Source organism: Corythoichthys intestinalis, unplaced genomic scaffold (genome assembly GCF_030265065.1).
Source record: "Corythoichthys intestinalis isolate RoL2023-P3 unplaced genomic scaffold, ASM3026506v1 HiC_scaffold_28, whole genome shotgun sequence".
NCBI lineage: Eukaryota > Metazoa > Chordata > Actinopteri > Syngnathiformes > Syngnathidae > Corythoichthys > Corythoichthys intestinalis.
Window position 1 is genome coordinate 140,162 of NW_026651597.1, and position 26,376 is coordinate 166,537.

The 26,376-nt window shown below is 39.7% G+C and overlaps 2 protein-coding genes across 5 annotated transcripts in view; both read right to left on the minus strand.

The window, feature by feature from the left end:
- Window positions 1–1,614: 1,614 nt before the first annotated feature.
- Window positions 1,615–17,246, minus strand: LOC130911342 (myosin regulatory light chain 2, atrial isoform-like). Of its 4 annotated transcripts, none has more exons than XM_057829224.1 (9): window positions 17,127–17,246; window positions 16,969–17,070; window positions 16,822–16,897; window positions 15,166–15,270; window positions 15,019–15,097; window positions 2,060–2,235; window positions 1,922–1,964; window positions 1,816–1,843; window positions 1,615–1,749 (listed from the first exon to the last, which is right to left on the minus strand). In XM_057829224.1, the coding sequence occupies exons 1-9, from the start codon at window positions 17,127–17,129 to the stop codon at window positions 1,690–1,692; spliced, it is 672 nt and encodes a 223-aa protein (XP_057685207.1). In that variant the 5' UTR covers window positions 17,130–17,246; the 3' UTR covers window positions 1,615–1,689. The 4 variants fall into 4 exon arrangements, with proteins under 4 accessions (XP_057685207.1, XP_057685208.1, XP_057685210.1 ...); XM_057829225.1 differs by having other exon boundaries at window positions 1,644–1,749; window positions 2,052–2,235; window positions 17,127–17,241; XM_057829227.1 differs by lacking the exons at window positions 1,615–1,749; window positions 1,816–1,843; window positions 1,922–1,964; window positions 2,060–2,235 and adding exons at window positions 8,453–10,080; window positions 14,905–14,953 and having other exon boundaries at window positions 17,127–17,144.
- LOC130911343 (hexokinase-4) overlaps window positions 17,211–26,376 on the minus strand; it is a gene marked incomplete at its 5' end in the record, with an annotated part of 42,599 nt that continues 33,433 nt past the window's right edge. Inside the window, 2 exons of the mRNA XM_057829228.1 lie at window positions 17,211–17,284; window positions 21,693–21,852. Of these exons, the coding sequence (XP_057685211.1) occupies window positions 21,705–21,852 (148 nt within the window). The remainder of the gene's footprint in view (window positions 17,285–21,692; window positions 21,853–26,376) is intronic.

Here is a 26,376-nt window from a genome sequence, read left to right on the forward strand (position 1 = left end):
CCTTTTGGCTTTATTTAATGAGTGACAGCTTGTGTAATGTATGGCTGTACTAAAAATCCTTTCAATACAAGATTCACATCTTTGTCCATTCACATCATTCATGTTTCAACATGGTACTACAACATTTGACACTCAAGGGGAGTCAAAATCAAAAGATAATAGTATTATCAATGCAATAACATTGACACTCCTATTTGATTTACTCAACCCCTTGATGCCTGTTGTCGAGAATTTTTGACATTTCAGAACAAAACTACTAAAATGCCTGTTTGCTGTATTATTATTTTATGATGTAGTTTACCTTATTGGCTGCCTGTGACAGCAACAGATGTCCAATCCAATTAGTCAAAATGGATTGGTTGTCTATCGCCGTGAATAGCACTCAAACATTATTACTCACTGTCAGACCTACCAGTTCAAATGTATTGGAAGTCTTATTGCCATCAGTGACAGCCAATGTTCAAGGGAACCTTAAAGACTTGTAGAAACAAATGTTATTGCCGTTGATTTAAAAATCTATAATATTTAGTACAGACCTACGGAGGGCGTCATGTTTTATGAGCGCAATGCACGCTAGGGGTGATCACGTGGTTGGGCTGCACTGGGAGAATAGCTGTGCTGGCTAGCAAGCGAAGCTAGTATGACAACTGACATGATTTTGTGACATTCTGTTGCTGGTCAGATTGTTTTGTCACAGAGCTGTGGGCTGAGTTCCCAATGTCGTACCTGCATCCAATTCCAGCTCATCAGCAGTGTCTGTAAACCGATCCGATCCTAGACGTCTTGCCGAGAATTGACTTGCTTGTTTTGTATATCCCGTTGTTGCTAGTTGCATCCTTGCCTTGTTTTTGTTTCGTTCGTCTGCCTCTCACCGTGGTTTTCACTCTGTTTTTTCTTTTTCTTTATTGATCCCAACCTAATGTCACGGACCCAGGTTTTACAGCAAAGAGACAGAAAACGCATGTGGGTTGCGATTGAATTATCAGAAAAATCAAGACTCTGACGTCACGCGGAAATATAATCCTGTGGTCTACACGCTTGTCTGTCGGACCACAAACGTGGGTTTTAATCCCGCTGGAGACCTTGGTTTAATTGCTTTTGCTGCTCGTTTTGTGAAATATCGACAGTTCTGTCCTGTTCATCACTTGTCCGCTCAGGTAGAAATTGGAAAGGCAGAACCGACGACATGCTTATGTAGCTTAAAAGTGATTTTTTTTTTTTTACGCTGTGGTAGCCCAGCAGCACCGCCCAGTGACGTCACTGCCCCAGAGTGCATTGCGTCGTCAACAACATTGCCGACCTTCTAAATTTCATTAAAACGAAAAAAATTAAGAGGGGTTTTAATATCAAATGATTATAACTCATATTAACATTTATCTTTTAAGAATTACATGTCTTCTCTTTGATGAAGGAAGCGAGCAATTGTCACGTGGGAAAAAATTCAATCGAAATGCTATGATTTGAACCCATTTTAATGTTATCCAAGTGTACAAAATCAAATGGCACTACATTTTTAGCAGCTTCCCTATTTTTATCTTACACAGCCTCATAAACAGGTAAAACAAATCACGGCACTTAAATAACACCTAACATGGCAGTCACTGTGAATGGTCAACATGGTCTGAGGCATTTAAAGTAGAAGACACAAATGAGACTTTTTGGTTGGCTGACCAATAGATGCTTTGCTGCTTATTTGGTCCTCACTGTCTTCCATCTTGAGTTGTTTTTCACTGACGTTAGACTTGTTACCTGAAAACAAATGAAGGAATTTCAATTTGTGAATTCAATATTGATTTGGACATTTGTGCACTTTACTTGAATGGTCCACGCTGCCTTCTTTGTCCTGAAACAGCAATGATAGCTTCACTGTACATTGGCTTGCTGTATATTTTAAAAAAGCTCATCAGAAGGGATTTCCTACCTCAGTTTTGGTAGTTTTGTTTTTCTTCCTCTGTTCCAAATATCTGCAAATTGATGACAACAATGAAAAGCTGAGATTACTTCAAAGAATTTTCTTTTTAGCAGCTCTACCAGTGCGAGTTGGCAGTAACCTTCCCACCGTTGCAGATACGAGTCGCAGTTCCTGTGGTCAAATTTGGCTGCCGCCTTGAGCGTGTCCGAGAATCCCACATCCACTCGGCCTGACGCCCCAGATGCAATCGGCATCTCGACCCGCGTTCATTTGGATGCGACTCAGCAGTCGGTCCTGTCGTATGGATTTTCAAATGCGCCTTCCTATTTATATATGAGCGAGCAGAAAAAAGAGGCCACTTGGATTTTAACTGGGGGTTTGTTGTCATATCCATGGCAACAGGAATGGCAGCTGTAAAAGGGGCTTGATGGTTGGTTTGGGGTGACTCTAAGGGCACGTGTAGAATGGGAACTTGGACACCGAACAGAAACGAGCATCCGTCAAATATTTGTGTTGTCTTGGTGACCAAAATCTCCAGATGAAAGAGCAGACAAGACAAGCAATTCTTCCTACTTATTACCACTATTGATTAAATTAACTCTTATATGACTTCTATTTTTGTGGGATTTGTAACTTGCTCTTAAGTTTTATGTGTATATATATATATATATATATATATATATATATATATATATACAGTGCCTTGCAAAAGTATTCGGCCCCCTTGAATCTTGCAACCTTTCGCCACATTTCAGGCTTCAAACATAAAGATATGAAATTTAATTTTTTTGTCAAGAATCAACAACAAGTGGGACACTATCGTGAAGTGGAACAACATTTATTGGATAATTTAAACTTTTTTAACAAATAAAAAACTGAAAAGTGGGGCGTGCAATATTATTCGGCCCCCTTGCGTTAATACTTTGTAGCGCCACCTTTTGCTCCAATTACAGCTGCAAGTCGCTTGGGGTATGTTTCTATCAGTTTTGCACATTGAGAGACTGACATTCTTGCCCATTCTTCCTTGCAAAACAGCTCGAGCTCAGTGAGGTTGGATGGAGAGTGTTTGTGAACAGCAGTCTTCAGCTCTTTCCACAGATTCTCGATTGGATTCAGGTCTGGACTTTGACTTGGCCATTCTAACACCTGGATACGTTTATTTTTGAACCATTCCATTGTAGATTTGGCTTTATGTTTTGGATCATTGTCCTGTTGGAAGATAAATCTCCGTCCCAGTCTCAGGTCTTGTGCAGATACCAACAGGTTTTCTTCCAGAATGTTCCTGTATTTGGCTGCATCCATCTTCCCGTCAATTTTAACCATCTTCCCTGTCCCTGCTGAAGAAAAGCAGGCCCAAACCATGATGCTGCCACCACCATGTTTGACAGTTGGGATGGTGTGTTCAGGGTGATGAGCTGTGTTACTTTTACGCCAAACATATCGTTTTGCATTGTGGCCAAAAAGTTCAATTTTGGTTTCATCTGACCAGAGCACCTTCTTCCACATGTTTGGTGTGTCTCCCAGGTGGCCTGTGGCAAACTCTAAACGAGACTTTTTATGGATATCTTTGAGAAATGGCTTTCTTCTTGCCACTCTTCCATAAAGGCCAGATTTGTGCAGTGTACGACTGATTGTTGTCCTATGGACAGACTCTCCCACCTCAGCTGTAGATCTCTGCAGTTCATCCAGAGTGATCATGGGCCTCTTGGCTGCATCTCTTATCAGTTTTCTCCATGTTTGAGAAGAAAGTTTGGAAGGACGGCCGGGTCTTGGTAGATTTGCAGTGGTCTGATGCTCCTTCCATTTCAATATGATGGCTTGCAAAGTGCTCCTTGAGATGTTTAAAGCTTGGGAAATCTTTTTGTATCCAAATCCGGCTTTAAACTTCTCCACAACAGTATCTCGGACCTGCCTGGTGTGTTCCTTGGTTTTCATAATGCTCTCTGCACTTTAAACAGAACCCTGAGACTATCACAGAGCAGGTGCATTTATACGGAGACTTGATTACACACAGGTGGATTCTATTTATCATCATCGGTCATTTAGGACAACATTGGATCATTCAGAGATCCTCACTGAACTTCTGGAGTGAGTTTGCTGCACTGAAAGTAAAGGGGCCGAATAATATTGCACGCCCCACTTTTCAGTTTTTTATTTGTTGAAAAAGTTTAAATTATCCAATAAATGTTGTTCCACTTCACGATTGTGTCCCACTTGTTGTGGATTCTTGACAAAAAAATTAAATTTCATATCTTTATGTTTGAAGCCTGAAATGTGGCGAAAGGTTGCAAGATTGAAGGGGGCCGAATACTTTTGCCAGGCACTGTATATATATATATATATATATATATACGTGTGTGTGTGTGTGTATATATATAAAGCCTGTATAAATATATATATATATATATATATACATATACATATATATATATATATATATATATATACACAGTATACACATATGGCGAAAAACACTCAGGTGACTTGAAGTTCCACTCTGAGACCCCCAATTTGGCCAAATTTCAAAATTGTCCGATATGCATGTGTGGTACATCATTAGAAAGCTTAAAATCTCCATTTTCTGGAGGAAGAAAAATTTTGAACATGAGGGCTTTTTGAAAAAAAAAAAAGTTTTTTAAACAGCAAAACCTTATCTGGAGGCGAGAGCACGCGAGAGCAGAATTACAGACGCCGTGATTTTAACACGATATTATTGCGTACTTATCTTGTTTCGATCCACAGACTCCATGTAGCAATCACTGTGTCCAGACACAGTTGTGAACGCCCACAGCTGGATTTCTGGGGGATTTTATGTGTGAAACATGGCAATATAACAAGGGTCGCGATGCAGAAATCGCAGACATCAAGGAGTGGTCGAGATTTTCTTTTTCATATATTTACCCCTTTAAAACGTTTTATTTTTCAATTCTTCTTTGTTTGGATCGATTATTTATCATCTAACATATCGGAGAAAATGCAACAGTAACCAAAAAAAAAAAAAAATACAATTGAGCAATAGTTATGAGGTAGACATCCGTGACTTTTTTACAGACGCCATTTTTTTCATTTGTTTAAGAGTTTGAAATATGCGAGTGAATAATTTTTTAAAGTCTTTTTTTTTTTTTAAACGAAATAGACGAAATTAGACATCAATTAATGATTATAAGCTAAAAATGACAGACTTTTGGAATAATAAATATAATTAATTACCTTAGTTTTATGGCTGGGTTAAAACAAAAGCGGTTGCGCGCTTGGGTGCGACATATTTTATGGGTTTCAGCACAATGAGCATTGTGTAATTATTGACATCAACAATTCCAAGCTACGAGTTTATTTTTTGTTTGAAAATTTTAAAATTTTATTTAAACGGAAACATTTAGAGGGGTTTTAATATGAAATTTCTATAACTTGTACTAACATTTATCTTTTAAGAACTACAAGTCTTTCTATCCATGGATCGCTTTAACAGAATGTTAATGTTAATGCCATCTTGCTGATTTATTGCTATAATAAACAAATACATAACTTATGTACAGTATGTTGGATGTATATATCCGTCTTGTGTCTTATCTTTCCATTCCAACAAAATTTTACAGAAAAATATGGCATATTTTATAGATGGTTTGAATTGCAATTAATTACGATTAATTGGCTGTGATTAACTCGAATAAAAATTTTAATCGTTTGACAGCCCACCCGGGCGGTATGGTCTCTCGTTTCAAGCTCGGGTCCTCTACCAGAGGCGCAGGATCTTAGCTGTCCCTAGGATTGCACTCTTCTGAATCGAGATGTTGGACGTTGTTCCTGGTATTTGTTGGAGCCATGCACCCAGCTTGAGGGTTACTGCCCCTAGTGTCCCGATCACTACTGGCACCACTCTTGCCTTCACTCCCCACATTTTCTCCAACTCTTCCTTCAACCCTTGATATTTCTCCGGCTTTTCATGTTCTTTTTTCCTGATGTTGCTATTGCTCGGGATTGCTACATCTATCACTACTGCTGTCTTCTGATGTTTATCCACCACCACTATGTCAGGCTGGTTGGCCATCACCAGTTTGTTTGTCTGGATCTGGAAGTCCCAGAGGATCTTGGCTCGGTTGTTCTTGACCACCTTCTGAGGTGACCCCCACCTTGACTCTGGGTTCTCCAGTCCGTACTCGGCACAGATGTTCCTGTACACTATGCCTGCTACCTGGTTATGTCGTTCCATGTATGCCTTGCCTGCTAGCATCTTACACCCTGCTGTGATGTGCTGGACTGTCTCAGGGGCCTCTTTGCATAGCCTGCACCCGGGGTCCTGTCTGGTGTGATAGACCCCAGCCTCTATTGCTCTTGTGTTAAGGGCTTGTTCTTGTGCTGCCATGATCAGTGCCTCCGTGTAGTCTTTCAGTCCGGCCTTTTCCAGCCACTGGTATGTTTTTCCCATGTCAGCTACCTCCTCGATTTGTCGGTGGTACACACCATGCAGGGGCTTGTCCATCCATGGTAGCTCCTCAGGGTCCTCCTCCTTATTGGGGTTCTGTTGCCTGAGGCATTCACCGAGCAGGTCATCACTGGGGGCCATTTTCATTATGTACTCTTGGAGGGATGTAGTTTCCTCCTGGATCGTGGCTCTGATGCTCACTAGTCCTCGGCCTCCCTCTTTCCGCTTTGTGTAGAGCCTCAGGATGCTGGACTTAGGGTGAAACCCTCCGTGCATTGTAAGGAGCTTCCTTGTCTTGATGTCCGTAGCCTGCATCTCTTCCAGTGGCCAGGATACGATGCCAGCAGGGTATCTGATTACTGGTAGAGCATAGCTGTTAATGGCCTGGATCTTATTCTTGCCATTCAGCTGACCCTTGAGGACCTGCCTCACCCTCTGTAGGTATTTGGTTGTGGCAGACCTTCGAGTTGCTTCCTCATGGTTTCCACTTGCCTGTGGGATCCCCAGGTACTCGTAGCTGTCCTGCACATCTGTTATGTTGCCTTCAAGTAGTTCAGCCCCTTCAGTTGAGATCACCTTCCCTCTTCTGGATACCATTCGCCCACACTTATCTTGTCCGAATGACATCCCGATGTCATTGCTTTTTATTCTCGTGAGGTGGATCAGGGAGTCGATGTCACGCTCGTTCTTGGCATACAGCTTGATGTCATCCATGTAGAGGAGGTGACTGATGGTTTTTCCACTTAGGAACCAGTACCCGAAACCACTCTTGGTGATGATCTGGCTGAGGGGGTTTAGGCCTATGCAGAACAGCAGGGGTGACAGAGCATCTCCTTGGTAGATACCGAATTTGATGCTCACATGTGCAACTGGCTTCGTGTTGGCTTCGAGAGTTGTCTTCCACAGCCCCATCGAGTTCTGGAGGAAGATCCTTAGTGTCCTGTTGATGTTATACAGCTTCAAGCATTCCAGAATCCATGTCTGTGGCATTGAGTCATAGGCTTTCTTGTAGTCAATCCAGGCGGTGCACAGGTTGGTGCTCCTAGCTCTGCAGTCCCAGACGACTGCCCTGTCCACCAGTAGTTGGTGCTTGGCTCCCCTGGTGTTATTGCCAATCCCTTTCTGTGCCATGTGCCTGCTCATTTTAGCCGCCAATATGCCTGATAGGAGCTTCCATGTGGTGCTGAGGCAGGTGATAGGCCGGTAGTTGGATGGTACTGTCCCCTTCTGGGGGTCCTTCATGATGAGGACTGTCGGACCTTGGGTTAGCCACTCTGGGTGGGTCCCCGACCTCAGCAGCTGGTTCATTTGTGCTGCTAGGCGTTCATGGAGTGCAGTTAGCCTCTTAAGCCAGTAGGCATGAATCTTGTCGGGCCCTGGAGCTGTCCAGTTCTTCATCTAGCCTTCGTTTCCATGGAGGCTCCTTCTGGCTACTGGCGCTGCTTATCTTGTAGCCAAGTGAACAAGTATTTGATACACAGTCAATGGGAAAACCCATTGGCAGTGTATCAAATACTTGTTCTCCCCACTGTATATATATATATATAGGCTATATATTTATATATATATATATATATATATACAGGGGAGCATCATTTGCTTCTAGCCATGGTATCTCCTTTAGCCACTTTTCAGCAAAAGTAGTTTTTTTCGGTAGCTCCGGTGACGTCTCTGTCGTCTATCTTTTGACGGGGGTGGGGGAACACGGAAGTAATTACTCAGTGTGGCCTGCCTCTTCGACATTTTGAGAAGTTATTTTCTCGTGTCTGCCGCAAATACAGTGGTCAGCCATCGGTACGCAAAAGCGTATGGAAGCCGTTGAGGGCCAGCGCGTTTGTCTACGTCCAGTACGCATGCGGACCACTTATGTGCACCCCTGTATATATATATATATATATATATATGTATATATGCATATATATATATATATATATATATATATATATATATATATATATATATATATATATATATATATATATATATATATATATATATATATATATATATTGGTACCTCTACTTAAGAAATTAATTGGTTCTGTAAGTAGTTTCTTAACTTTAAAATGTTATATTTGTCACATTTAAATGTCGTAATCCGTTCCAAGCCGCCCAAAATTCAGACAGAAATCTTTTATAATGCATAAAAATGCATCAAAACATGTAACAAATATATATTACAATTACATTTTTGCACAATAAACATAAAATCTGAGTTGTGCATAATGTCAAAAAAATAAAAATAAAAAGAATAGAGTAATGAATCAATGCACTCATATAAAGCTGTCGGAACACAAGGGGCACAGGACGCTGGGATACACACATACACATAAGGTAGAGATTCCTCTTAGCCAATTGAATGCCAGGAATGCTAGGCAAAAGCCAATTGCAGAGCAGCTATAAGTATGTTATGTTCAGTCAACTTGGGAGCTGTGAGTACTTTCTTAACAAGAGGCAATATTTTCCCATTGAGGCGTGTCTTAATCTCAAAATTCTGTATGTAGAGACGTTCATAAGTAGAGGTACTACTGTATTTAAAAAAAAACAACAACAACAAAAGAGCTATGAAATAACACATTTGAAACACCTTTACCTCAACTTCATGATCTGCCTTCAACAGTTAGAATATTAATATATTTTCCAAATACTATATAATAAGCATATGACAAAATTTAATTCTTGTCAAAAGAACAAACAAGATATTTAAGTAGAAAATAGGGAAAAAAATATTATTCAACCAATTGACTTACAGTAAGTGTGTCCACCCGTTTATTATTAAGATGTAATTTAATAATAATACTAATAGAGATGAATAAAATTATCAATATACCATTCATACCCACATATGGTCCATCCATTCTCAACACCGCTTATCCTTGTCAGGGTCAGGTTTTATTGTTATTTTATTTCCACTGTGATGAAGAGCCATCGTATCTTTTTTTAAAATTTTGCATTAACTTTTTGAACTACCTATAAATATGATATTTGCTATTTGCAACAATGATAATTAAAAATTTTAGAACTAAACCGTTTTACATGATTTAAAATATTACTTTTTTTCCCCTAAAGATTTTCTTGCATTTTCATACTTGTCCTTGTCTATTAACATTCTGGATCCAAATACTGTACTACTATTTCTGTCTTGTTAAATTGAACAACAACACAAAAAACAATTCATCATGAATTCCCATTTCTTTCTCGAGAAAGGTTTTGTGAAAAAAGATGTCATGTTTCATCACTGACCGTTACATTTTACTTATGGGCTGCTATTGAACGTTCATTTGCCACTCCCAGTCAAAAATGAATTGGCGTCTCGCGCCGCCTTTTGCACTGAAAATGATAATTCATCAACAGTCCTCCCAGTTCAATTAAGCTTTAGTTACATTTTCTTAGATGCACCAGACACAGCTTAAAAAAAATTCAACATATGATGGATCTCTTTGAGAGTTATTGAATTTGGGACTTGAGTAACTTAATTTTATGCCATCATGTGCACAAGCGTGCGGGGGGGGGGGGGGGGGGGGTTAAGGAGTTACTTGTGTTAAGGAAAAAGAATCTGTTCTGAACTGAACTGACACAAACACTGGTGTAGGTATTTCTTTCTTTCGACATTTTCCGCATGACTACCATGCGAGGCTTGTTCACGACTCTTCCTTCTCATCTCCGTGGGTGATGATGTAGCAGAGAGACTTGTAGTCAATGTTCCCTGTCGGGTCGATGGGAGCCAGCGCAAATGCCTGATCCACCTAGAAGACACATGACTTATGGCTCCAACTTTGGATATTTCAAAGTTAAAAAAAAATGTGTGTATATATAGTGTTGCACCCATACCTTAATTTGGCTCCCAATACCGAGTATGTTATGTGGCTGTGTGGCATCGACCATTGCTAATACTGTACTAATTAGAGATGCCCCGATCAATTGGCATCCTGACCGATCTGGTCCGATCACATCATTTTCAAAGTATCGGAATCGGCAAAAAAATATCGGCCATGCCTTTTTTAAATATATTTATATATTTTTTTAATTAAATCGTTTTCTAAATGTATTTAACGTTAGAGACATAATATGTTACACTCATCCAGAGTCTTTAGTTTAGGCTTAAGGTACCGATAACGGCGGTAATTAATTTAAAAAAATGTATCACATTAAATATTAAACGCAATTAATGCATGCGTCGCGCGACCCACTCACGCTCAATCTGTAATGGCGCCGTTTTACCCATTTAGAGAGATAAAAGGCAGCGTAAAATGAGAAGAGTGAATTTTGGCAGCCTTTGGAGCCATTTTTTAATAGGCTAAAGCCTTACAATTCCTCTCCCTACAATTGGAAATATCATGGGAACAGGGGTCGCGTTAACCGAATATTTTCCGTCGTTGACCGATTTTTTAAAAACGGTGACGGAAAAAACTGAAGTCCATCCGTCATTTTGACCGGTTGCAATTCACACCCCAGACCACAGGGTAGCGAGTGAGCATATTAATTAGCTATTGTCTCTCTTGATGCATGACGTCGTTGGCCTTACTCTGAAAAATGTCAAGGCAACTGAGTGTCCGAAGTTTCTTCAAAACGCCCCAAAACGACGATGGTGTTGATAAAAGAGGTGAAAAAACAGGGACTGCACAAGCGGGCACGCAATTCAAGTCCATGCGCACCAGGAGGAAAGTGTGAGACTACGTTCAGGCCACAGCAGGTGAACTGTTAATTTCATTGTTCCTTAATGTAGCCTACCTACTGGGGCCAGTCAGCTGTTTTTGTCACTGCGGAGAAAAAGTTACATATTCATCTGCTTGATGTGTGATGGCACGGTGTGGATTCTCTGTTAAGCTTGTTCAGACAGAATATTAATTTAAAATGAATGAAAACTAAATACTATTGAATATGTTGAAGCGGTATGCAATGTTAAGAGTCTTGTTAGCTGCGGGCGCACGATCCTATTCCCCTCACTATCCACTCGCGGGGGCCTGCGCTTGTCAGTGACGTTCCTTATTCTCGCTATATGATTATACAACTTTAACATTTGTTAATAATACGCTCTGTGTGTAGTATCATCCATCGCTTTTCCTTTTTAAATGGGCACTTATAAGCGAACGCAAGAAGAAACAACGGGAACATTTTTAAACAGGCATTTCACGGGAGAGCATTTCGACTCTTCGGCCAATCATATAGCGAGAGCAAGTGGATAGTGAGGGGACTGCGCGCGGCTCTTAAGTGTCTCTGTCACGTGACTGTCGTAGCCGGTGTAGGTTCACTATCCTCTTCCCCTCACTATCCACTCGCTCTCGCTATATAAGCTATATAATTGGCCGATGAAATGCTGTATGTTGAATGTATATATTCGTCCGAGTTTTATTCATTTTTTTTCTTAATGCATTGCCAAAATGTATATGATCGGGAAAAATTATCGGGAATAATTGGAATTGAATCGGGAGCAAAAAAAAAAAAGCAATCGGATCGGGAAATATCGGGATCGGCAGATACTCAAACTAAAACGATCGGATCCGGAGCAAAAAAACATGATCGGAACAACCCTAGTACTAATACATTTTTTTTCTAAACAAATACAAAATTATTTTTTTCTTTTATACAAAATTACTGCAAAGTCACTTTAATGTAAAGAAAAATGCTATCATGGCTTGGTCGGACTCTGCTTAACAAACTCTGTGCCTACCTGGTATGGGTGACAATAAATGAATGAAGACTGAATGAATGCTCTCAAAATACAACTTAAAAAAAAAAAAAAAAAAAAATGTTTTTTTTTTTGATAACATCTTTATTGATGCCAATGGTTGTTTCCATCTATTAAATTTAGAGGCCCAGAAATGCTTCATGTTCACATATTCTCACCCGAACGAGATTTTATTCCTAATGAGAAGGGGAGTTTTATGTGGAAGTATAATGCATTAAAACACTTATTCCAAAAATTTGGAACATTTTTTTTTTTACCATGCATATCTGTGACATCGTGACACGTGTTTCAGTTACTAAAAAGCTAGTAAAAGCTGAGCAAGCTGAAGACAGGGCTGGTGCAAGACTGAACTGGTCTATCCAAGACAAACATATTTATGTACAGCACAGGCCAAATGTTTGGACACACCTCATTCAATGCAACACAAATGAAGGCTCCGACCCCATTGATAAAGCAATAAATTACACTATTCAACCCTGAAAAGGCATACCTGTGAAGTCAAAAACCATTTTAGGTGACTCCCTCTTGATGCTCATCAAGAGAATGTCAAGAGTGTGCAAAAAGGTAATGAGAGCAAAGGGGGGCTACTTTGAGTATACTAAAATATCATACATGTTTTTAGTTATTTCACCTTTTTTTTTGCTCAGTACAGAATTCTACATGTGTTCTTTCATAGTTTAATTACCTTCAGTGAGAATTTACAATGTAAGTAGTGATGACAATAAAATGCACAAATACAGTTGTGTCCAAAATTATTGGACGGCCGCAGTCATTAAGTGTTTTTGCAAGTTTGACATTCATTTTTCATCTTGTTTATAATCACATCAAATAATGGCATGTCAAATAGACAAATACAACTGAAATAACCTAAATATTTTGGGGAATATTCCAATTAATGGCCTTTCCATGATTATCTCATTGACAAAATTATTCAACCCCCCAAGTACACCACTGTTAAGAACAAAGGTTTCCATCAGGTGTTGTCAAATGATGATGAAAACATCTGTAGATGTGAACGGAACCCTAATAAGCAGCAATTAAGCAGATTTTAAAGGACTGTGACACATGGCTCTTCTTGGTCAAAAAAAGTTCAGAGAGGAAGTCATTTCACTTCATAAGGAAGGATATGGATATAAAACGATAACAAAAGGCATAAAAATTTCAAGAGACACAATTGGGAGAATAGTCTGCAAGTTTAAAGCTAAAGGCACAGTGGAAATGCTACCTGGGCCTGGTAGAAAGAGGTTACTGTCTGCAACTGCTGTGTGATACCTGAAGCGAAAAGGTGGAGAAAAATCTCCGGGTGACAGCTGAGGAACTACGACAGGACATGTCATCGGAAGTTATTCCGGTTTTATCCAAGACCATAAGACGCACACTGCGAAATGATTGCTTCCATGCAAGAACTCCCAGGCCCAAACCGCCTGCTGACTCCAAAGCACAAGAAGAATGCCAAAAAAACATGTGGACAAACCACAAAGGCTTTGGGATACTGTTCTCTGGAGTGATGAGACCAAACTGGAACTTTTTGGGCTAATGGATCAACGCTACGTGTGGAGGAGAAAGAATGATGCCTATAAAGAAAAGAACACCCTATCTACTGTGAAGCACGCTGGGGTGTCAGTCATGCTATGGGGTTGTTTTGCTTCATCAGGCACAGGGAATCTTCAGCGTGTGCAAGGTATTATGAATTCAGTTAACTAACAGGAGATCTTGGATGAAAATGTCATGCAGTCATTGACAAAGCTGAGGCTTGGGTGAGGTTGGACCATCCAACAGGACAATAATCCTAAGCATACCTCAACATTTATCATATCTTGGTTGCAAAAGAAGAGCTGGAAGATTCTGGAGTGGCCATCGCAAACACCAGACTTCAATCCTATTGAAAATCTGGTGGTACTTGAAGAAGGCAGTTGCAGCACGCAAGCCCAGAATTGTTAATGAACTGGAGGTCTTTGCCCATGAGGAATGGGCAAATATACCTGTGGATCACTCCAATAAACTTGTGTTAAGCAATGCTTCACGTCTAAAGGATGTTATTGTTCCAAAGGATGTTGTACTAAGTACCAAAGTTATACATACCTATCGGGTTGAATAATTTTGTCAATGAAGTAATCACAGAAAGGCCATAAATTGGAATATTCCCAAAAATATTTTTGTTATTTCAGTTGCATTTCTCATTATTTAATGTGATTATAAACAAGATGAAAAAGAAATGTCAGACTTGCAAGAACACTTATCTACTGTGGGGGTTGAATAAATTTGAACACAACTAGGGCGGACAACACAGACAAGACTGAAAAAGCAGTTTCTGCTCTTGCAACCCTCTATAAAATAAACTGCTGTATTTTAAGCCATTTGGTCAATCTGCACAAAATAATTTGTTCTGACCGAAAGTGTGATGCATGAACGCAAATCCTCTTCTGATCAATAATTCCAGTGTTTATCTAAAACTGTGCATTCGATCATAATTTTAATCCAACCTCTAATTAGATTAAAAGAATTTTTTCCATGTAAATGTTGCCAATGTTCATGAAATTTTTAATCCTGGCTAGTGTTACCATTTGACATGTCATTTAGCAACCATCTAAAGTATATACCAATACATCGAAAATATGACTGCGATTGAATGTGAATGAACGTGATCGAACTACGAATGTGATCATATGATCTATTCAACAACACTTACCAAAATTAAAACTCTCCTAAGATTATATGTACAGTATATCTTGGGAAGAGGAGCCATCGGTTGAAAACTAAATCTCGAATGATTTCTTTTTGCTCGCTGATACCGATGCCTGCATTTTAGTGTCGTATCGGGGCCCCTCCGGATACTAGTTTCGGGATCGGTGCAACACTAAAAAACAGACCACAAGCTAACCTCTTCTGCTGTAAATTTATCCGCCTGGTTCATCAATAATCGTCGAAATCTGGTCCAGAACAGAGTTGAATTAAGATTGAACGTGATGGTGATGAATTCAAAATGAGAACCTACTCTTCCTTGTTGACGAATCCCGTTGCATTGGGGTCGAAGAGCTTAAAGGCGGCGAGGATGGTGTCTTCCGGATCGGTCCCTGCACACCAAACGCATTAAATTCAAAGCCCGATGTCGTGGAATCGAAGCTACCGGTCAAGTTCTCACCATTGAGTTTCTCGCCAAACAGCGATAAGAAGACGGTGAAGTTGATGGGACCTTTGCCCTCGTTCAACATCTCATCCAGTTCTTCTTCCTTTATGTTTAGCTTTCCTGGGAAGCAAATAGTGATCTTTTATTGGAGACTTCCAGGAAATACATTCATTCATTCATTTTCCATGCCGCTTTTCCTCACGAGGGTCGCGGAGGTGCTGGAGCCTATCCCAGCTAACTACGGGCAGTAGGCAGGGGACACCCTGAACTGGTTGCCAGCCAATTGCAGGGCACAAGGAGACATACAACCATCCACGCACACACTCACACCTACGGACAATTTAGAGTGTTCAATCAGCCTACCCTGCATGTTTTTGGGATGTGGGAGGAAACCGGAGTTCCCGGAGGAAACCCACGCAGGCACGGGGAGAACATGCAAACTCCACACAGGAAGGCCGAAGCCCGGGATTGAACCCTTGATCTTAGAACTGTGAGGCAGACGTGCTAACCACTCAGCCACCGTGCCGCCCCTCCAGGAAATATTCATCGATATTTTTTTTTTCACCCCTTTTTTTAATTTAAAATATTTTGTAATAAATACAATGGGGAAAAAAAAGGTTTTCTTTTTTTTAGATAAAAAAATTAAGCAAATGTAAATCATTATAAAAGACACTATTGACTAATTATGATGAAATTTGTACCAGTCATTTATTTTTTTGAACTCAAGCCATACATTTTTCTTTTACATTACTAGCAATGAAAATGATGTAAAATTAGTTTGCAAATTATTATATGAAATTAAATTGACATTACATTGACAATGATAGACCATGTGGCTCTTAAAAACCAAATAAAAAACTCTCAAAGTGAGTTTATCACACTTAGATGTCCAATCCATTTGAAGTGGGACAGTGGCAACAAATGTAAGCTTTCCTACTTCTGATAAAATAATTTATGAATGTCAATTTAAAATAATTGAAAAATGATTAAATGATTGTCATAAGATTAATTGAAAATCATTTTTTTAATAACTCATTGAGTGCCATAACAGTGATAGACGTCCAATCCATTTTCACTGTGAAGGCTGTTAGCGATCGAACAAGTCAAAATGGATCTATCGCCATCAGTGACATTGCAAAAGTTAACCAAAAGTGATCATGTTCAAATCAACTTTAGTCATTTGTATGTTAATCTTTTTTTCATGATAATGAAATGATTTAAATGTTGTGTAATGAGATTAATTGACAATATATCTTTTTATTTACAAAATTATATAATAAATTCAATATCTACACTGTTAACTAATGGTGTTTCCTACCTGTGTGACCAATGTACAAATATTTTCAAATTTATATTGAAATAAAGTTGACCCCACCCATTTTTTTTTCAATTAACAAATTTATGAAATTTATACTTTAAACTTAATATAAACATATTACAATTTAAGAAAGGAAAACCATTATAACTACAGCGCTACAATTATTGGTTACACTTCATTTGAATGCTTCTTATGACATAGTCATAAGACTGTCATAAATATGACATGACAACTATGATGAATATAAATCATTACTTACAGATTACAGATGTCACTACCCAGTCATAATTATTATTAAATGTAGGTGTTTCAGTCCATTTTTAGGTGTCAAAACTTTTCCATCAAATTATTACCCAGTTGTGCATAGGTCTCCTTCAGGTCTTGTTTCTTAATAACGCCATCTCTGTCCTGGTCAATGCAACCAAAAGCCTGTACAGGAAACGGCAACAAAAAATACAATGGAGACTTTGTAATAAATTGAAATTTTTTTCCAGTCTTACCTCTTTGAACTCTTGTATCTGTGACTGCTCAAACATGGAGAAAACATTGGAGCAAGTCTTCTGCGCTCCCCTTTGTCTCTTATTGGACGCTTTCTTGCTGGCCTACAACATGACCCATGTAAAATCACATCTTCTCTTTGAGTGATTTTGTGACTTACCATGTCTGCGTGATCTGGCGTAGATTCCCAATCGAGGCCTGACGTCCGATTGGCTTTTATACACACAGCGTGTTATCTGCTGCCTCCTGTAATAACGTATGGAGGGAGCGCAGACCCATACATGGCTGCAACTGCTGTCCATGTGTCACCAAAAGGAGCTGATAAGAGGAGAGGCAGGATTCTTGCAGGTTGAACATTGGAGATATGCCAAGCAGCAAGTGAAGCTTGATGTTTGACAGGTCAGGCCTCACTAACTTTTTCCAGTGATTGGATTGTATTCTTAGTTTAATAAGTGTGACTGGACTCGATGTGCACTTTTTGGCCTTTTAATATGTCCACCCAACATCGGTATCGTATGTATAACTACATTGCACAAACAGACCTGAAATATTGCACCACACCTCAGGTACATAGGCATCTCACCAAATTGTAATACATATTTCTGTTGTGTGATTGTTTCTGATTAAAATTAAATTTCTTGAGATGGGGATTTTGGATTATTTGACAAGATAAGATCATGAAATGTTTCAGGAACAAGTAGTTTTGTCATTCTCAAGACTAGTCTAGGTCCTGGGATCCCATTTTGAGTGTCTTGGGCTGGTAAATGGACCTGCGAGACCAGTACCTTTAACATAATTCATGTCATTTTATGGAAAATCACTTGGTAGAAAAAATATTACTTTTTTGTGTTAGTGACATTCCGCCACCCCTGTCAATAGTTGCAACCTTACATATGTATACATAACTGGGACCGTGCGCTTTGGTCAGATGAGACCAAGATTGAGCTTTTTGGCAACAAACACTCTAAGTGGGTCTGACGTGCCACGAAAGATGCGCATGCTGAAAAGCACCTCATACCCACTGTGAAGTATGGGGGTGAGTCAGTGATGCTGTGGGGCTGTTTCGCTTCCAAAGGCCCTGGGAACCTTGTTAGGGTGCATGGCATCATGAATGCTTTGCAATACCAGGAAATTTTAAATCAAAATCGGTTGCTCACTGCCCGAAAGCTGAAGATGGGTCGTCACTGGTCAGCAAGACAATGACCCTAAACATATGGCCAAATCTACACAGAAATGGTTCACCAGACACAAAATCAAGCTCCTCCCATGGCCATCTCAGTCCCCAGACCTTGTTTTGTTGGCAAAAGGGGGTTGTACAAAGTATTAACACCAGGGGTGCTAATAATTGTGACACACATTATTTGATGTCAAATATTTTTTTCTTTGTGTGGGATTTTTTTCCCCACTGAATGAATGCACTTGTATTGAAGGTTGGATTGTTCTCTTTTTTTCTATTAAGGTCCCATATTATTTGAATAAAAAAAATATTAGAAGCTAAAAAACACATCTTTTTCAGGGGTGCCAATAATTATGGCGGGCACTGTATATATTCATTCACTCATTCATTTTATGTGCCGCTCATTCTCATTCTTCTGACGAGGTCTAACGAGGCTCCACTCGTTACCTGAATTAATGGCACCTGTTTTAACTCATTATCGGTATAAAAGACACCTGCCCACAAACTCAGTCAGTCACACGCCAAACTCCACTATGGCCAAGACCAAAGAGCTGTCGAAGGACACAAGAGACAAAATTGTCGACCTGCACCAGGCTGGGAAGACTGAATCTGCAATAGGTAAAATGCTTGGTGTAAAGAAATCAACTGTGGGAGCAATTATTACAAAATGGAAGACATACAAGACCACTGATAATCTCCCTCGATCTGGGGCTCTATGCAAGATCTCACCCTGTGGGGTCAAAATGATAACAAGAACTGTGAGCAAAAATCCCAGAACCACACGGGGGGACCTAGTGAATGACCTACAGAGAGCTGGGACCACAGTAACAAAGGCTACTATCAGTAACACAATGCACCGCCAGGGACTCAAATCCTGCACTGCCAGACGTGTCCCCCTACTGAAGAAAGTACACATCCAGGCCCGTCTGCGGTTCGCTAGAGAGCATTTGGATGAGCTAGAAGAGAATGTGCTATGGTCAGATGAAACCAAAACAGACCTTTTTGGTAGAAACACAGGTTCTCGTGTTTGGAGGGGAAAGAATACTGAAGAACACCATACCCACTGTGAAGAATGGGGGTGGAGACATCATGCTTTGGGGCTGTTTTTCTGCAAAGGGACCAGGACTACTGATCTGTGTAAAGTAAAGAATGAATGGGGTCATGTATTGAGAGAATTTGAGTGAAAATCTCCTTCCATCAGCAAGGGCATTGAAGATGAGACGTGGCTGGGTCTTTCAGCATGACAATGATCCCAAACACACAGCCAGGGCAACAAAGGAGTGGCTTCGTAAGAAGCATTTCAAGGTCCTGGAGTGGCCTAGCCAGTCTCCAGATCTCAACCCCATGAAAGTCCATGTTGCCCAAAGACAGCCCCAAAACATCACTGCTCTAGAGGAGATCTGCATGGAGGAATGGGCCAAAATAGCAGCAACAGTGTGTGAAAAGCTTGTGAAGAGTTACAGAAAACGTTTGGCCTCCCTTATTGCCAACAAAGGGTACATAACAAAGTATTGAGATGAACTTTTGGTATTGACCAAATACTTATTTTCCACCATGATTTGCAAATAAATTCTTTAAAAATCAAACAATGTGATTTTCTGTTTTTTTTTTTTCACATTCTGTCTCTCATGACTGAGGTTTACCCATGTTGACAATTATAGGCCTCTCTAATATTTTCGAGTGGGAGAACTTGCACAATTAGAAAGAAAAAAAGAAAACAAAAAAAACCTACAATGCTCAAGTATGTCGAAATCCAGCGTAGGGCTACTGCACCTTAAAACATGTTTTGTTTTCTCCTTGAGATAACCGTTGTTGTGATTTGGTCCAAACAAATAAAAGTTGATTTGATTTTATTTGACTTAGAACACATCCATAACTGAACAGTATGGACATGCAGGTGAATATGGTTTTTTTTCTCGGTTTTATTATTATTATCATTATAGCTATTCTTTGTTCCGCAGCCCCTTTGAGCTCAATTTGAGCCCTTAGAATGCTTCATAATGCACCAAAATCGGCAAGGAGGTCAAGACTGGTGCAATCTTTGATACCGTGTAAAGACAAATTCCAAATACACTATGTAGCTCGTCCTAGCAGTCATTCTTTGTCCCGCCGATGCTTTGAGCCCTACTTTGACCCCCTCAGAATGCTTCAAAACTCACCAAACTCAACAGCCAGGTGAACACTGGTGAAAACTTTGATAAAAGGTAAAAAAAAAAAAAAAAAAAAAAATCAAAATATGCGTAAATATGTGTAACGCCCCCTAAGAACAAAACCAACATTTCTTTTTTTTTTTTAAGGTGAAAGAGGAGGTAACAACGCAAAGGTTAAAACGTAAAACACATCAGTACTATATGAATGGGATACCATACGCAGTGCCCAGACTGCCGTTAGTACTACATCCAGTTTTCTTTGGGTGGGCAAAGCGTTCTGTGGGTGGGCACTGCCCACCTCCCACCACCCCCCCAACTCAGTAATGCCTCTGTTTCAGTGAGTGATCTATACAGGGCTAAGACTAAAAATACAGTATATTTTTCATTAAAATGATTAAAATCGATTTTTTTTTTTTTTTTTTGTCTTGTCTCAAACTCAGCTTATCTAAATTTTGGTCAGTTTCAACTCTCTTCTTCGTCTTGGTCTCAGATGGTGTAGTTAGAGTGCAACACTGCAAATAATTGAGACCTGTCTGTGTTTCCTCTTCATCTTCATACCTAGAGTAAGCACAGTACGCCACTGACATCTATTGTCCACAATATAAAACGGGATTTTTTTGGGGGGGGTGTCCTTCTGTCATTGAAGACCAAACACACAGATAATTTAACTCAATAGCTGCCACTGACAGCAATAAATTTCCAATTCTGACTGGGAAGGGTTGGCAGATATCAAACAAAGGCCAACCCCTCCCAGTCAGAATGGATTACAGTGATCCCTTGTTTTTTGCAGTTAATGGGGACCCCCCCAACACAAAAATAGAAAATCCGCGAAGTAAAGGCGGAGCTTATTTACACTAAAAAAAAGAAAAAAAATCAGATTGAACCGCATCGGAAAGAGAAACATATAAGAAATGTTTAGTTTCCCTTTTTTCCCCCAGAGAATAAAAAAAAAACTAAAAAAAAACAAATAATAAATAGATTTTAAGCACTGAAAATGTAATATTTATACTATAAATGACATACTGTATATATATATATATATAAAAGAAAAAAATGATTTGTACATGCATACATGCATTATCTTAACATTTTTAAATAACACACTGTATTAATTTGTTTTTATTGAAAAAAATTCTGCAATGGACTAAGGGCGCGAAGTTTGTGGCGCAATATAACGAGGGATCACTGTTGATGTCTAGCACCGTGATAGGTAATATAAGAGTTCAACATCTGTCCAAAGTTCTCCAATAAAAACAAGATCACTGCAGAGCAAACCAATACATTTGATTCAGTCATCCCAATGGATTAGACGTCTATCACTGTCAATGGTAGCCAAAGAGTTAATACCGATTACAAATAAAATCTCTTCCTGTCAACAGTGAGAGTTCCTTCATCCCACCAAGTCCGCCTTTCACCGTGTCATCATGGAGGCCGCCATCTTGCAGGCCACAGCGGAGATCAGCGCCGCTCCCCGACCGCTTCCCTCTTCTGATTGGATGAAGGTGATCTTGCAGTGTGGCGTCAGCTCTCTGACTATTTTGTGGAACCTGTCACGGAAACTACATGCAAAAAATAAGTCAAAATCTCACTTTAAATTAGTACTAAAATTAGAGATGTGACCGAAAATTCGGCAATGAAAACCTTCGGCCAAAAATAGTTAAAACTGTATTTTCGGTTTTCTCTTTAAGGGCAGAAAGTTTACCACTGAAAAGTGTGAGTCTTAGCACTCTTGTGATGACATCATCAAAACACGCTGTCTCGCTAACACTACTAGCTCACAGCCAACATGTCTGCGGTTTGAAAGTATTTCAAGGTCTCAAAGAAATGTTAAAGTTATTAAATGAAGGAAAATTAAAAAATTTTTTTTTGCTTCATCGCCGCTACACGCTTCTTCTGAAGTTGCTTTCCATTGATGTCTCGCGTCACATCGAGTACAGGGCATTTGAGCCCGTGCGTGAGTAGTTTGGAGTTCAAACAAGCAAACAGTATACAATTAAGTAGTATTTAAATGCATACAGTATATGTGCATTCACTATTGTTGAGTACAATACATTTATAGCACAACCACTTCCTCTTTTAGTCACTTTTTCCGCGACCTCCACACCCCATCTGCCAGTTGTCGTTTAAAGCAGAGACTTCGATCAGCTCGCGCTGGAACTCGGCCCACTCGCCTGGTTCCAGATCGAATACACGTGTTACGCACGAAAGTACTGAGTCTTATTTTAAGTAGTAGGAGAGTTATAATAGCCTAATAATAAATAGTCTAATAGTAAAGAGTTTTACTAGTTTTGGCGAAAATGAAATAGCTTTTTGTTGTGAACCATAGGTGGAGTTTGACTGTTGAGGCGGGGGGGGGCACAACATGTTGATGACTGTGAAACGCAGTGTCAGCAATAAAATTAACTTAGAAGAATATTTATAATAATAAGTTGAGAATGAGTGTTTTTTTTGTTTCCCATCACTTTTGAGGCAAATTCTAAATCAGGCTGCTAGCAGGACAGCTATGCTTTTCGCCAAAATCACCATCCATTGAATATGGTACGCCAGCCGGTGTCGTGCCAATGTAGTTACCGCAATCAAAAAATGTTATCCCCCGGGCGGAGCCATATGGAGGTAGATTTGTGTCTTCATTATTCGATCAAAAAAAAGTTGCTTCAATCAAAAAAAAATAGTTACATCAATCAAAATATATTTTTTCAATTAAAAAAAGTCACTTTAATCAAAAAAATGTGTTTGAATGCAAAAATAAATTTGAAAAAAAAAAAAAAAGCTATTTTTATTTGATTTTTTTTTTTCTGATTCAAGCAACTTTTTTGATTGAAGTAATGTTTTGTGTTTGGGCCACATTTTGGCTAGGACATTTGTGTCTTTATTATTCAATTATGATGATCGAACACTCTGACTCTGTCTCACTTTATGCCCTGCTTTTTGTCAGCTTGTCTTGGGTAAATAACTAAGTTAAATAACAAGTTTTAGACCCAACATTTAATCATAGGAAAAAAAAGTTTTTGAATGCAAAAAAATATTTGAGGCTCAAAAATGTGAATTTACACACTTAATTTTTCATTTAAAAAGTTTTCTTTGATTTTAGCAATCCTTTTTTGTGTTTGGGCCATATTATGGGTAGGAGATTTGTGTCATTCAATCCCCCAAAAAGTTGCTTCAATCATAAAAAAATATTTTCAATAAAAATAAAAAAAAATCATTTAAAAAATAAAATTGCCCTCCCCAATGTGTGTGTGTGTGTGTGTGTGTGTGTGTGTGTGTGTGTGTGTGTGTGTGTGTGTGTGTGTGTGTGTTGGGGGATAATATGCAAGGTCTAAGGTACTAGTCACATGATCTGTTCAAAAAATAACTTTGACCCATTATGAAAATATCTTTTTTGTTCATTTCATTCATTTTTGTTGCTTTACAACTTATATATATATTAAAAAAAAAAAAAAAAAAAAAAAAAATATATATATATATATATATATATACATTTATACATACATACACACACTCACCGGCAACTTTATTAGGTACACCTGTCCAACTGCTCATTAACACTTAATTTCTAATCAGCCAATCACATGGCGGCAACTCAGTGCATTTAGGCATGTAGACATGGTTTAAGACAATCTCTTGCAGTTCAAACCGAGCATCAGTATGGGGAAGAAAGGTGATTTGAGTGACTTTGTACGTGGCATGGTTGTTGGTGCCAGAAGGGCTACTCTGAGTATTTCAGAAACTGCTGATCTACTGGGATTTTCACGCACAACCATCTCTAGGGTTTATAGAGAATGGTCCAAAAAATAAAAAGTATCCAGTGAGCGGCAGTTCTGTGGGCGGAAATGCCTTGTTGATGCCAGAGGTCAGAGGAGAATGGCCAGACTGGTTCGAGCTGATAGAAAGGCAACAGTGACTCAAATAACCACCCGTTACAACCAAGGTAGGCAGAAGAGCATCTCTGAACGCACAGTACGTCGAACTTTGAGGCAGATGGGCTACAGCAGCAGAAGACCACGCTGGGTGCCACTCCTTTCAGCTAAGAAGAGGAAACTGAGGGTACAATTTGCACAAGCTCATCGAAATTTGACAGTGGAAGATTGGAAAAATGTTGCCTGGTCTGATGAGTCTCGATTTCTGCTACTACATTTGGATGGTAGGGTCAGAATTTGGCGTCAACAACATGAAAGCATGGATCCATCCTGCCTTGTATCAACGGTTCAGGCTGGTGGTGTAATGGTGTGGGGAATATTTTCTTGGCACTCTTTGGGCCCCTTGGTACCAATTGAGCATCGTTGGAACGCCACAGCCTACCTGAGTATTTTTGCTGACCATGTCCATCCCTTTATGACCACAATGTACCCAACCTCTGATGGCTACTTTCAACAGGATAATGCGCCATGTCATAAAGCTAGAATCATCTCAGACTGGTTTCTTTAACATGACAATGAGTTCACTGTACTCAAATGGCCTCCACAGTCACCAGATGTCAATCCAATAGAGCATCTTTGGGATGTGGTAGAACGGGAGATTCGCATCATGGATGTGCAGCCGACAAATCTGCACCAACTGTGTGATGCCATCATGTCAATATGGACCAAACTCTCTGAAGAATGCTTCCAGCACCTTGTTGAATCTATGCCACGAAGAATTGAGGCAGTTCTGAAGGCAAAAGGGGGTCCAACCCGTTATTTGTACGTGTACCGTGTACCTAATAAAGTGGGCGGTGAGTCAGCAACAATACTCAGGTAGGCTGTGGCGTTCCAACGATGCTCATTTGGTACCAAGGGGCCCAAAGAGTGCCAATAAAAATATTCCCCACACCATTACACCACCAGCCTGAACCGTTGATACAAGGCAGGATGGATCCATGCTTTCATGTTGTTGACACCAAATTCTGACCCTACCATCCGAATGTCGCAGCAGAAATCGAGACTCATCAGACCAGGCAACGTTTTTCCAATCTTCTACTGTCCAATTTCGATGAGCTTGTGCAAATTGTAGCCTCAGTTTCCCATTCTTAGCTGAAAGGAGTGGTGCCCGGCGTGGTCTTCTGCTGCTGTAGCCCATCTTCCTCAAAGTTCGACGTACTGTGCGTTCAGAGATGCTCTTCTGCCTACCTTGGTTGTAACGGGTGGTTATTTGAGTCACTGTTGCCTTTCTATCAACTCGAACCATTCTGGCCATTCTCCTCTGACCTCTGGCATCAACAAGGCATTTCCGCCCACAGAACTGCCGCTCACTGGATATTTTTTCTTTTTTGGACCATTCTCTGTAAACCCTAGAGATGGTTGTCTGTGAAAATCCCATTAGATCAGCAGTTTCTGAAATACTCAGACCAGCCCTTTGGCACCAACAACCATGCCATGTTCAAAGTCACTCAAATCACCTTTCTTCCCCATACTGATGCTCGGTTTGAACTGCAGGAGATTGTCTTAAACTATATCTACATGCCTAAATGCACTGAGTTGCCGGCATGTGTTCGGGTGATTAGAAATTAAGTGTTAACGAGCAGTTAGACAGGTGTACCTAATAAAGTGGCTGGTGATTGTATATATACTATATATATGAAAGTCAATTACTTGCAATGACACCTCTCGGCCACCAGGGTGGGTGTGGTCCCCCCCTTAAACTCCGCTTATGTTGTGAACTACATTTCCGGACAAACGTACATTAAGATCTTATTTAGCTTAGCAATTTGAAGCATGATACCCATTTTTCGAGTGTCCCAAACGTTGCGTGACGTGTGTGTCTGCGTCCCCCAAACAGAATGCTATAATGTCGCCAGAGTTCACTGCCACCGGGAACGCACCCTCCTAGTGGCGGTTGTAAGGGGGAACCACAAGGGCCTCCTCTCTAATTTGAATGGGTGCCCCGGTTCCCATTTTATTAGAAAGCATTGCAATCGGCGAATTATTCTTTTCTGAAGTGAGCGCGAATGAGATAATGTTTCTAGAGCATGTTAAATATTAATGCTAATTTTGTTTTTAAAATGGCTTTTCAAAAAAGTGATTACATTTACTGCTCCATGAATTGTATCCTTACTTACACACATTATGATTAAATTTGAATTATTACAAATTTGACCGGTTTTT